An 11691-nucleotide genomic window follows, 5' to 3' on the forward strand; every position below is an offset into this window, starting at 1 on the left:
TCATGTGCGCGGCGCATAAATTTATTTACAGCACAGCATGAACTAGGGTTATTTCAGAAAAAAAAATACCCGGATTGAAGGGAAGATAAATTAGAAGTTAAAAAATAAGGTTAAGTGGCAATATCTCCCTCTTTGTAGCTTTATAATTCGTCGATACTTTTACAAAAAGAACATGCGCAGCATCAGCAAGCACTATGCAGCCAGGCAGTTCAATTATCTACGATTCCTGGAGCAGGAGATGGTTGTTGTGGAGGAGCCTGCTTATTTACAAGGAGAGGCGAGAGTGCCTTCACCACAATGCTCATGTTTGGCCTGAACTCCGCTTCATACTGCACGCATAAAGCAGCCACTGCTGCAAGCTACACCAAACAAACCAAACCAAAATAAGCAACTTCAGAAATTGAAGCAGATTAGTACAACAGAATTTCTATCAGGACTTCCGAGTAGAATCAGAATTGTCAGGAAGGGAGAGAAACCTTTGCAACTCCTTTAGGTGGATAATCACCCTTCAGTCTTGGATCTACGCATTGTTTCACCTTATCCTCACTCAATCGTGGAGTAGCCTTCATAACAAAGATCAAATGCAAAGATAAGCAGCAAGTTGAACAAAATACGAAGTTATCCATCAGATTAATAAAAGAATTAACGAGCTCCTCACCCAAGTAACCAGACTCTGTTGTCCTCTAGGCATTGTATGATCAACAGGTTTTCTTCCTGTAAGAAGCTCCAAAAGAACAACTCCAAAGCTATACACATCACTTTTCTGTGTCAACTGTCCCGTCATGGCATATCTGCATTACAATCATCTAAGAAATTACTCTCCAATCAAACTATTAAACGAGGTTAAGCATACTAACATCACTATCCGAACATGTAAAATGAAAGAAAATTTGATTAGAGTGCTGAGTTAAAAAAATATTTACTCAGGAGCGTGATAACCAAAGGTTCCGAGGACACGGGTAGAATGAAGGCGAGCAGCCATATCCGGAGCCTGATTTGAAAGATTAAAGTCTGCAATTTTTGCTCTGAAGTCCTCAAATAACAAAATGTTGCTTGACCGGATATCCCTATGTATAATTGAAGGCTGAATCTTCTCATGTAGATAGTCGAGTCCCTTAGCTGCATCAATAGCAATCCTAACACGCTGCATCCAGTCAAGGACCGGTCCAGGTTGCGCGCCCTGCACCCCTTTTCTACCTAAAATTTTATCACCAGAGAGAGAGAACAAAAGAAAGAAAGAAAGAAAACACAGCACGTAAGGTAAAGCACGTCTCATTTTAATAAACAGGAAAGAACAGCTCAGAACGTAAAATAGGCACACCATGCAGAATATCATGCAATGAGCCCATGGTTGCAAACTCATAGGATAGAAGGCGGAGATTCCCCTCAGCACAATAGCCCAGCAATTCTACAAAATTTTCATGCTTCAATTTTGATACCTTAGCAACCTGAATCAAAACAAATAACATGGTCAAGTTCTACATATCAAAGAAGCAATAATGGAAAAATTGAAATAACTTATGTAGGACCTGCGACAGAAACTCAGCATTGGACTCAGGCTCTTGTGTGGCATCAAGCTTTTTGATTGCCACTTGTCTACCGTCATTTAAAACAGCAAAATATACTCTTCCATATGAACCTTCCCCAACCAAAGCCTTTGAGCCAAAGTTGTCCGTTTTATTCTTCAGCTCATCAAGAGATAATGCAGGTACGTCAATAGGTAGTATTGCCTTCTGGTGCTCTGTTTTATCCACACCAGAAAGCCTTGAACCTTTTTGTGCTCCTGGAGATGAATCAAAATGAAGATTGAAACATTAATTAGAAAATGAAATTTTGGAACAAAAAGCACTGCCTCAACAATTTTCTAATTCCATAGTAAATATCCAAAACAAACCATTATATGGATTAACAACAACAACATCAATATCCATGTAGTGTTGCCATTTCTGCATATCAAAAGTAATCAAATAACAGAGACCTACCATTTTGAGGAGTTATTGTTGCAAGATAAAGCATTGCAAGCATCTTTGATCGCAATGCCTGAGGCAAGTTTTGTTGTAGATGTATTTTAAGTTTAAACTTCAATTATAAACTGCAATATTATCATAAACAGGCAATGCAAAAAGGAAAAAAAAAAAAAACAGCATGCAAACACATCATTAAGTGAAAATTTTTGCTAGTCAAAATCAACTACTGAGCCTGCAAAATAGAGTTCGTTCATCAAAAAAGCTTGTTCTTAAGGGCATCTCCAACCGAACTCCAAACGCTTAAATGGCGTTTGATGCTGAGCTCCAGCAAAATGGTAAAACTTCCGTTATTTGCATGTGGGTGAACAGTGGGACGCCAATATTGACGTTACACTATTCATCTCCGCTTTTTTTCTACCTCTACCTAACTTGCCAAGGAAACGCGCGAAAAGAAGAAATAACGTTACCTTCATAAAATTGGAGTTTGATTGGATGAATCAACGCATTTTTTTTTAGTTTCACGGCATTTTGAAGTGAAAAAATGAGATTTTCGGTTGGAAATGGTCTAAAATGTATTGCATAATATTATTGCACCAATTATCTATTTTAAAGCATGGTTGAGATAGAGCAAAAGCATACCATTCCTACCATCAATATAACGCCTCGGACTGTTTAAGGCTTCTTTCTCACGAGGATCACCAGACTCATCCCCCTTACATGAACAGCAAAGCCAGCAGGACATCTTGAACTTGTTTCTTGTTTTACTATGCAGATCAAATATAGAATAAGACAAAATCATAAAAACTCTTTGATTATTGAAATTAGTTAAAAGAAAAAAAAAATTCATCAGGCAAATTGAAGGAAATTCTAAAAGCATCATAGCAAATAAGTATCCGAATACACTTACGGACATTATGTTCAAGTTCTTATAAGAATACATGATCACTTACATAGACGGTCCGAAAAAAAAAAAGGTTAAAAAGAAAACGACATTCGCAAATAAGTTTAATAAGAGCAGGCATTCTCTCTGAATCTCATGAGAGCATTTTGCAATCCATGGCAAAAAAAAAAAAATCTGTATTAATCAATCAAACCAAAATAAATCCAGAAGCATTCCCGGAATGTATTTATTTTCTCCAAATGCGATTGCTATTTACCACAGCAGAAGAAAATTAAAAAGAAGAAAAAAAAACAGAGCACATGTAATGAATTAGATTCCGACAACACCCAAAAAGGAAAATAGAGTTACGGAGACGTTCCTTTCATCAAGAGATGATATTAAGCCTCAAAGGCTGAAATGAAAAAAAAAATGCAATAATGCATAACCGGCAATAAATCCGGGCAACGACCAACATAGATACAAAATAAATTAATAAAAAGTGAAATCCCTAAATACATGCAAGGAATCTCGATCGGATAGTTAGAAGTTAGAAGAAAGAAAACAAAGAATCAGATCGCAGAATCCATATCCCTCCGAAGCAACCAAACCGCCCGATGGGCTTTGAATGAAACAGACAACACAAATTAAAACGACAAGATTAAATAGAACAAAACGCAATGATTCGGAGAAAAAAACAAATCAAGAAAGACGACGAAATCGCTTCTCACCTATGAAGAAGAGAATTAGGGAACGATCCTCTCCGGCCCTAATATTTAGGGTTTCGGAGGCGAGGAGCGTTGAAGACGAGAGACGAGACGAGACGAGGCGAGGAGCGTTGAAGACGAGAGGCGAGACGAGACGAGACGAGAGACGAGACGAGACGAGGCGAGGAGCGTTGAAGACGAGAGGCGAGACGAGACGAGACGAGGAAGGAAGGAATGAAGGAAGGAGAAAATAAGGGACGGTGGCAAAAATAGTAAAAATAAATATGGAAAGAACGGAGATGGAATGCCAGCTTGGCTCGCATTAATCTCTCATCCTCACTCCTAAACAAGAAACAAATAAATAAATAATTTAATTGATACTATGCTTGTAAGTTATTATTATTATTATTATTTTAAAAAGATTAAATCATAAATTTTGATTATAAATTAAAAGATCTTGAATTTGAATCTTTCATATATATTATACGTGTAAGTTTACCTTAATTATTCTAAATGTCAAGAAATAAATAAAAATCAAAAGGCTTTATTTCTCGACAAAAAGACTAAAAAATAAAAAGTCATTTAAAATGTCAAAATAATTTTGGTGACTACAATTGGGTATTGATCTACAAGGCAGTAGTTGGGTGGTGATAAAACTTATGAGTAAAATGTAACTAATGAAAGCTCAAAAACACTAATTTTTTCTTAAAAAAAAAAAAAAGAAAGAAAAATTGAAAATCGTGAATTCTATATACAGCTTTTAAAGCGGACGGAAGAATCAAACCGTTCAAAGTCGGCTGCGGTTGTGGTGAAAGAAAGTAAGAAACAAACAAAATAATAGAAGAATATTTTCACCTCTTTTTTTTATAAGAATTGTTGCTTCCTACAATATTGGCAGCAATAGAAAGATAAAATTTAGTATCCTCAGAAGATTCATAACACAAATAAATATATGTACAATACAACAAATATATAAAATTTAACGTTCTAATTTTGCACAAAAATCCGACAGCGATGGTCAATCAAAGGTTCAACAGTGACGGCTTAGAGCACGAATTTATCTATGGTGCTGATGGGATGGAGCTCAATGATTATTCAAGCCTCAGAGTTTTTCTCTTATTCCTCCTCCTCCCCCTCTTTCATGTGAAATATGTGAGTCTATTTATAACTATTTGGGAGTGACATACGTAATAAATATAGAGAAGATTTATGATAGATTTAGAGTAATCTATAAAGAAGATTTATGATAGATTTAGAGTAATCTATAAAGAAGATTTAAGAATATTTATAATTTTATTTTAAGATGAATATAATATACTTTTTAATCAGTTATATATATATATATACTTAGATATTCATGGTTATACCATGTAGTATATGAGCACTAGTTGAGTTCATGTTAAGAGAAAATTACAATCATTTGTTTAAAATGCAATATACACTTAAGAATATGTCCTAAGTTGTGTTGTAATCGTCAGGCTTAATTTATTTTCTAAAGATTCATGTAATAATTAGAGATGATTTAAAATTTAGAGTACCTTAATGAAGTAACAAGAAAACTACTAGTAATAATCGAAAGTGACCCATGATTGCTAAGACTTCAAGGTCACGATGGATAGGATTAATTAATAGTATAGTATGTGAAAAAGAAAAGAGTGTAACTTTAGTTCCAAAGATGTAAAAGAGCGCACTGAGCAACTCTGATTGTAGTTAGTATTCTAGCAATGAATAAACAGAAGTATGAGTCAAAGAGGGTCAACGCCAAGCAAAGTAATTAAAATAATATTTAAATAAATAATAGATAATATCGCCATCAATGCCTATTGTTGTCTTTCGGCAAGTCATACCGACTTGAATTTTACTTTTGCACTCTTTATGAAAGACGCCATATCGGAGTGGGCCAGAATGTAATAAGCCGTTGAATGCTGGAGAGCGTTCTAGTAGAGAAGTACCTTAAGGTTTAAAGACCAGATTTGAATATTGAAGTTGTCTATTTGACGTACTTGATTAGGATCTCGGTGGATTTGGCTCACATACTATGTGTAAGGTGCAAGAGAGCAGGTCTAATACAGGTCTTCGTATCGTAGTAATCAGTATAGTGAGTAACCAGGTCGCTAGTGACGAATTCATATGTGTAGGATTCTAGGATATAGCATGGATCGTATGGTTGACGCGTAAGCACGGTGGATATATATGGTTGACTTATCGATGAGTCAGGATCGTGATAGCTCACTGATGCCTAGCTCTATATAACTGAAGATAGTGGCGTATTCTAGCATGTATTACGCCAGAGTGAGACGACGAGTATCACTCCACTAAGCAGCTATTGCGAGCTCATGCGCAGCTCTACAAGCCGGCTTATCTGCCAGATAGCTGTAGAGCTTCATGAGCATGTATCGCAGGAGTACCTACGATTCATATCACACAGTGTGTGACAGATGTGTCTTCGGTTCGTACCGAACAAGACCCGAAATTTTAGGTTTTAGTTTGACACGACCAGGACAGGTTCGGATCCAAAACCGACCCGTTTTGAAAATCCAGGTCGGGTTTCGGGTTGACCAAGGAAACCCGAGAAAGTGATCCGGAATTACCCGCAAAAAACTCATCTTGCTCTGCCTCTGACCGGCCCCTGCCCAACTGCCCGGTCCGCGTCGCGGTACGAGGACCAGCATCGTCCGCGGCATGCGCCCGAGCTCACGGTCACAAGCTCGAGTCGTTACGTTCCCGGCTGCTTTCGCCGGGCGTATGAAGGTTTGGCGTCGCTCACTTGGGGGTGCTTCAAGGTTTCGAGCGTTTGCCAGGGTTTACCGCTGCATTTTGGCGCGTGCAGGTCGCCTTAGAAATTCGTCGGCGTTCAGTGTTCCTGCCCCTGGTCGACCCGCCGTGTGCCGCGAGATGTGGAACTGGACTAACGATTGTTTATTCGCAGGGTCAAGGTTGGGTTGACACCGAGCCCGAAGCGGATCGGGTGTTCGAGTCCATATAAATTGACCCGTTTGACAAAATCGGGTCGGGGTCACGAGGCTATAGTCCCAAAACCTGATAGTTGTCGGGAGAAGGGTCCAATTTTGGATTTGGGGCTACTCGTGAGGATCTGAGAAATTGACACCCTTGACTTAATAGAATTGTATTTCACGGAAGAATATATGAAAACTACAATATATAATTATTTTACAGAAGATAAAATGCGTACTCACGGAGGTCCGGAGAATGTAACATTTTAAAATAATTTCCATTGAATTTACAGATTCGATATTTCGATACATATGTTGTTTTCTCGTTTAGGTATTATATATATTTAAGGATTTCTGGATAATAATAAGAAAACAATAGTAGCCATATCATTCGGTGGACTGAAAAGAAAATGATGGCAGCAAATACGAAGAATTTCAGTGGGTATTTTACCCTCCTAGTACATAGTATTGCCCACTCAATGGCCAAAAAATAAATAAAACTTCTGTACGAATAGATCAACCAAAACATGCTCCATCAGACACATCCAAAACAACAAAAATGTTATTCATCACAATAAATACGAACAAAAACAAAAAGGGAAAAACAGAGCAGTTAGATGAATTAGATACCGATAACATGCCAAAAACAAAATATATCTAAGCGACGTTCCTTTCATCAGGACAATAAATCAAACCTCAAATGTTCAAAAAATAGAAACAGAGAAAAATAACCGCAAAACCTGCATAAGATTCCCAAATTCAAGTAAGGAATCCAATCGACTGAATGGATCTTGTGAGAATGAAAACAAAGAATCAGATCGCAGCATCCATCTCCCTTGGAATAATCCAAATCCACGGGTGGACTAAAAAAAAACAGATAACACCAAAAACGACAAGAACGAATGGAACAAAACGCAACGAATCGGACAAAAACAAACAAAGAAAAATGACGAAATCGCATCGCACCTGAAATTCATCGGATTCGGAGAAGAAATTTAGAGAGATGTCCCTTCCTGTCCTAGTATTTAGGGTTTGGGAAGCAAGGAGAGCTGAAGACGGAAGAGCAAGGAGAAAAGAAGCCTTCGGTAGCCAAAAGATAAATAAGAGAAAAGCATGTACCATGAATTTGCTCGAGGAATGCCAGCGAGGCTCGCACTATTCACTTCTTTTATACTCGCTGTTTTTTTTTTTCCAAAAAGAAAAAAAAAAGTCACTCAAAAAAATCAACTAAAAGTTTTGAGCTTATTTTTGAAGTGATCCAAAAAAACATTTATTCAATAATAACGGACTCATTAAGCGTATATATCGATATTGATCATTTGCATATGTTTAATTTAAGAAAACAATAATAAATTTAATTTTTTATATTTCAAGCAAATCATGAGGTGTTGGAGTTTAAATAAATTTAATATGAATATAATATGAAGGATAATATATTAAGAAAAATAGAATGCGACTTAATTTATTTATTTTTTATTATTTTTTTAAATATGGCACAATTCTGTCAGTGTCCTCCAACGGCAAATATCTTCATCATAAGTACTAATAATTCCTATTAGATTACTTTAAAGGATATTCATATATTTATTGAAGTTTTTATCCTTCTTAATATAAATATCTGACTTTCACTGAGCTAGATTCCTTCATTAGTCTTCATGGTCACAGCAGGACCTGAAAACAAGTAAAAGGATAACTAGAAAGAATAAATTTTTAGGAAAACATAAAATAACATTATATAAGGAGAAAAAAAACAATAAATACCTATTTTTTCTTCAGCAAGCTTTAGCGACTTGTTATCTCTTTGAAAACCCATTTTAAAAATATTTTCCAATGGCTTTAGTTAATAATCATTGCATAAATTAGGGGTGTTAATTTCGGGTCACGGGTCGGGTCGAACCCGAAACTGATATGGCACAATTCTGGTCAACTCGAACCGACTTGTTTTTGAAAACGGGTTGGTTTTTGGGACCCAAACCTGTCACGACCCGACCCGACGGGGACGGATCCCGCCCGAGCCGGATCGCGACGAGAGACCTTTCTTAACCAGGATCTGGCTTTGGATTAGGTTACTGAACTGATCTTTCAAATTCTTAACTCAACAGAACTGATATTACAAAACCCGACCCGCTTCGGGTTCGGGTCAACCCGACTCGACACGGATTTACAATATTTGGCTAAAGAAGCGTGTGAAAATGGCAGCCTTGAGCCTCCCGTCGCTGCTTCGATCGTTGACCGCCTGACGGACTGGTGACGTCCGATATGAGTTCTTCGAGCTGAGATCGTCCAGCACGCGAAAGTGGGACAGCAACGTCTCCGGTGACACTGACGAGGCGGACACAGATGGCTAACAGCCTAAGCGGGTTGCATCTCTTCGAGCCTTTGGTGGACTCGACGAACTCATAAGGCTACGTCCGATCCGAGTTCAGGTTGATTTCAGGATTTCTGGGTCAACTCCAACCCGACCCATTTTGCAAACAGGTCAAAATCCCCAACCCGAACTCGACCAAGTTCGGATTGACCCAAACCCAAAATTTTCGTGTCGGATTCGAGAAGGATTTTCGGGTCGTATTTAATATTAACACCCCTAGCATAAACCAATTCTTTAGACTCCTGAGTTTTCTCTATTAGGAATTGCCTTTGCATATCTTCTCTTATATTCCTTTACTACAATTTTAAGCAAGTTACTTTGCCTTATAAATATAGCAACATAAGTCACTCAATATATTTATAAGAATTTATGAATAATAATAATAATAATAGTCAAATCATCCACATTTTTTTATTCATTCATCTAACATCCTATTCAAAATATGATCCTTGCCCCTCAAGATTTGGGAAGAATCATTTTATAGTTGTATGTATAGTATGAAGACTTGAATCCTAAACTTTCTTATAGCCAAATGATGCTAAAAATCTTGTTGCTTTCAACTACCCCATAATTATTTCTTGATAGCTACAAGAAATTACATATCATAAAAAATATAAAACATAAATAAACAAATTAAGTACCAACATATATGTAAAACTTAGGCTAGCTTGAGCAAAATATGAATAATATTTAAAATGAGCAAGCCAAGTCCAATTCAAGGTGTAGATCGACTCCTAACATGTCCAAGGTGTAAATTTGGCATTGCCATGTGCCTTTCGGAAGCATCTTGCATCTCATCTGTATGGCTGAGTACGACTGAATCATGAATTTAAGTTGAAAGATTTTCGTCAAAATTATTATCTTCTGAAATTTGTTAACCTCCACATATAGAATCAGAACTTCAACAATAGCCAATGACAACACAAATTCAAATACTTCATCGTCCTCAACTTTTGAGGCAATGAATTTGCTCCACACTGAAAACGAACCTCAATAGTTGCTCTGAACTTTGATGGATTGTACTTGAGCGCTCTAAGAACCATATCCTTCAGCTGATTTAAAGTTGACTTACATGAAACTTGTAAGGGGCGCCAATTACCACCACTATATGTGGCAAAAAATTAACATCTAAAGATAACTCTCTATCATATAGCAATATAAAAGATGATGGCCATGCATTCATTGTGAATACCTACATTTACAATACAGAATAATGGAAATGACTAATCAAAATAGGACTCAAAATGATTGATTAGAAGCCAACTCGAATTTGGCTCAAGTCTTTTCAACCCTAATAGTTAAACCATTTTCATAAAAAATAATAACAATATTCATAATTATATTACTTCAAATTTGTGAAAACTACAAAAATGATGCCAAATAAATTTATTTTAAAATTTGATATTTATAATTAAATTAAAAAATTAGGTATGACAAAATGAATTTTTTAAAATTAAATTTATTAATAATTGAAAATTTCATTTTGGGCAAAAATACATCACTCAAGCAATCTTTCTTCTTAAGCATTCTTAAGTACTTCATAATTAAAAATTCATTTGAGCCAACCTCACTCAAACATTTTAACTATTAGCTTAAAAAGAAAATCTAAAACTAATAAAAAACCTTAAATCATGACTCAAAACTTTTATTTTAGGCAAACATAGACCAAATCATTTCTCACAAAACAAAATATAAAACTAACAAAAAACCTATTCATTCTTCAAATATAAATGGTGGAATGTTTTTTTTTTTTTGGGTAAGATCTAAGCTTGCATTATGGACAGTAATTTTAAAAATAAAAAAATAAATAAAATACCCCTCAACTAACCTCTCTGTCCAACGATTCTTGCGCAAGCTTCTTGGGTCATGATTAGGAGAGATTATTAGGTGCAAAGTGCGAACGGGGAGAACCGTCCGCACAAGCATTGCGTACAGTTAGGTACCCAGTACTTGTGCGGACGATGCGCACTCCACACCTTATAATTTTTCTAGGATTAGGGAAAGATGAATAGAGGAAGGAGACTAGGGATTCAGACCGCATTTTAAAAAAAAAAGTGTAATTGGAGCTAGTCACTTTTTTTTTTTATTATTATTATTATTAATTTTTTTTTAAGATGAAATTACGTAACCATGCATTTAACACGTCAGTTCATTACGGTACGTATTCAAACTGGGATAAAATCAAAGGAAAATATAGCATAAAACCATTTTCTTTGCTATGTCATGAATTAAAAGTTTCCAGATGATTCAAGCTGAATAAGCATTCATTTGATGTGAAATATCTCGATGAAAATGGTTTACAGAGGGCAAATGGCGCGTACCTTATTAGAATCCCATTGTTCAGAGCTGGGATATCAATAGATTTAAGGGGAATAATGGGAAAAAAGTTATGCCATCCTCTGCCTTTGTTGGTCACTGCTAAGTACCTGGTCTTAAAAGAAAGGAAATTTTATTAGTATATACACATTGAATATATAAACTTAATAATCTATTATTCTATTTTCAAATATTATTAATGTATTATTTCCCACAAATATGTCATCATATTTAAAATTTTTAAGTTCTATCTTAATTAAAAAAAAAAAAACTTTTCACGAACCTCTGTATTTCTCTGGCATTCTGTATTTCTTTCCAGACGCCAGATCCTTTGATCACCCCATAGATCTCCAATATAGGATCAGTTAACCCATGCAGAAAGATAGCAACCTTGCTGTGCGTCTCCGAAAGGATTATGCTTAGCGGGGTTCGCATGCAAAGGATACGATCGTAGTATCCCGTAGTACAAAACGGTCGTATGCCTTTACACTCTATGCAAGCA

General features: G+C 36.2%; 1 protein-coding gene across 7 annotated transcripts; it reads right to left on the reverse strand.

Moving 5' to 3' along the window:
- Positions 1 to 72: 72 nt before the first annotated feature.
- On the reverse strand, positions 73 to 11663 carry LOC110110173 (PTI1-like tyrosine-protein kinase 1). 7 transcript variants are annotated; one of them, XM_020841533.2, is made up of 9 exons: positions 11473 to 11663; positions 11195 to 11299; positions 2616 to 2731; positions 1530 to 1783; positions 1322 to 1448; positions 924 to 1197; positions 659 to 791; positions 477 to 563; positions 73 to 359 (listed from the first exon to the last, which is right to left on the reverse strand). In XM_020841533.2, the coding sequence occupies exons 1-9, from the start codon at positions 11622 to 11624 to the stop codon at positions 210 to 212; spliced, it is 1398 nt and encodes a 465-aa protein (XP_020697192.1). In that variant the 5' UTR covers positions 11625 to 11663; the 3' UTR covers positions 73 to 209. The 7 variants fall into 7 exon arrangements, with proteins under 7 accessions (XP_020697192.1, XP_020697191.1, XP_028553865.1 ...); XM_020841532.2 differs by having other exon boundaries at positions 2607 to 2731; XM_028698032.1 differs by lacking the exons at positions 11195 to 11299; positions 11473 to 11663 and adding exons at positions 3576 to 3657; positions 3756 to 3812 and having other exon boundaries at positions 2607 to 2731.
- Between the last annotated feature and the right edge of the window lie 28 nt (positions 11664 to 11691).

This window comes from Dendrobium catenatum, unplaced genomic scaffold (genome assembly GCF_001605985.2).
Source record: "Dendrobium catenatum unplaced genomic scaffold, ASM160598v2 fragScaff_scaffold_1035, whole genome shotgun sequence".
Lineage (NCBI taxonomy): Eukaryota > Viridiplantae > Streptophyta > Magnoliopsida > Asparagales > Orchidaceae > Dendrobium > Dendrobium catenatum.

Coding starts and splice junctions, on each gene's coding strand:
- LOC110110173 (XM_020841532.2), bottom strand. CDS start 11,624: ATGCGAACCCCGCTAAGCATAATCCTTTCGGAGACGCACAGCAAGGTT. Junction 11,300..11,472: donor AATGCCAGAGAAATACAGAG/GTTCGTGAAAAG, acceptor TTTTAAGACCAG/GTACTTAGCAGTGACCAACA. Junction 1,784..2,606: donor TTATATTGATGGTAGGAATG/GTATGCTTTTGC, acceptor ATTCATCTCCAG/GAGCACAAAAAGGTTCAAGG.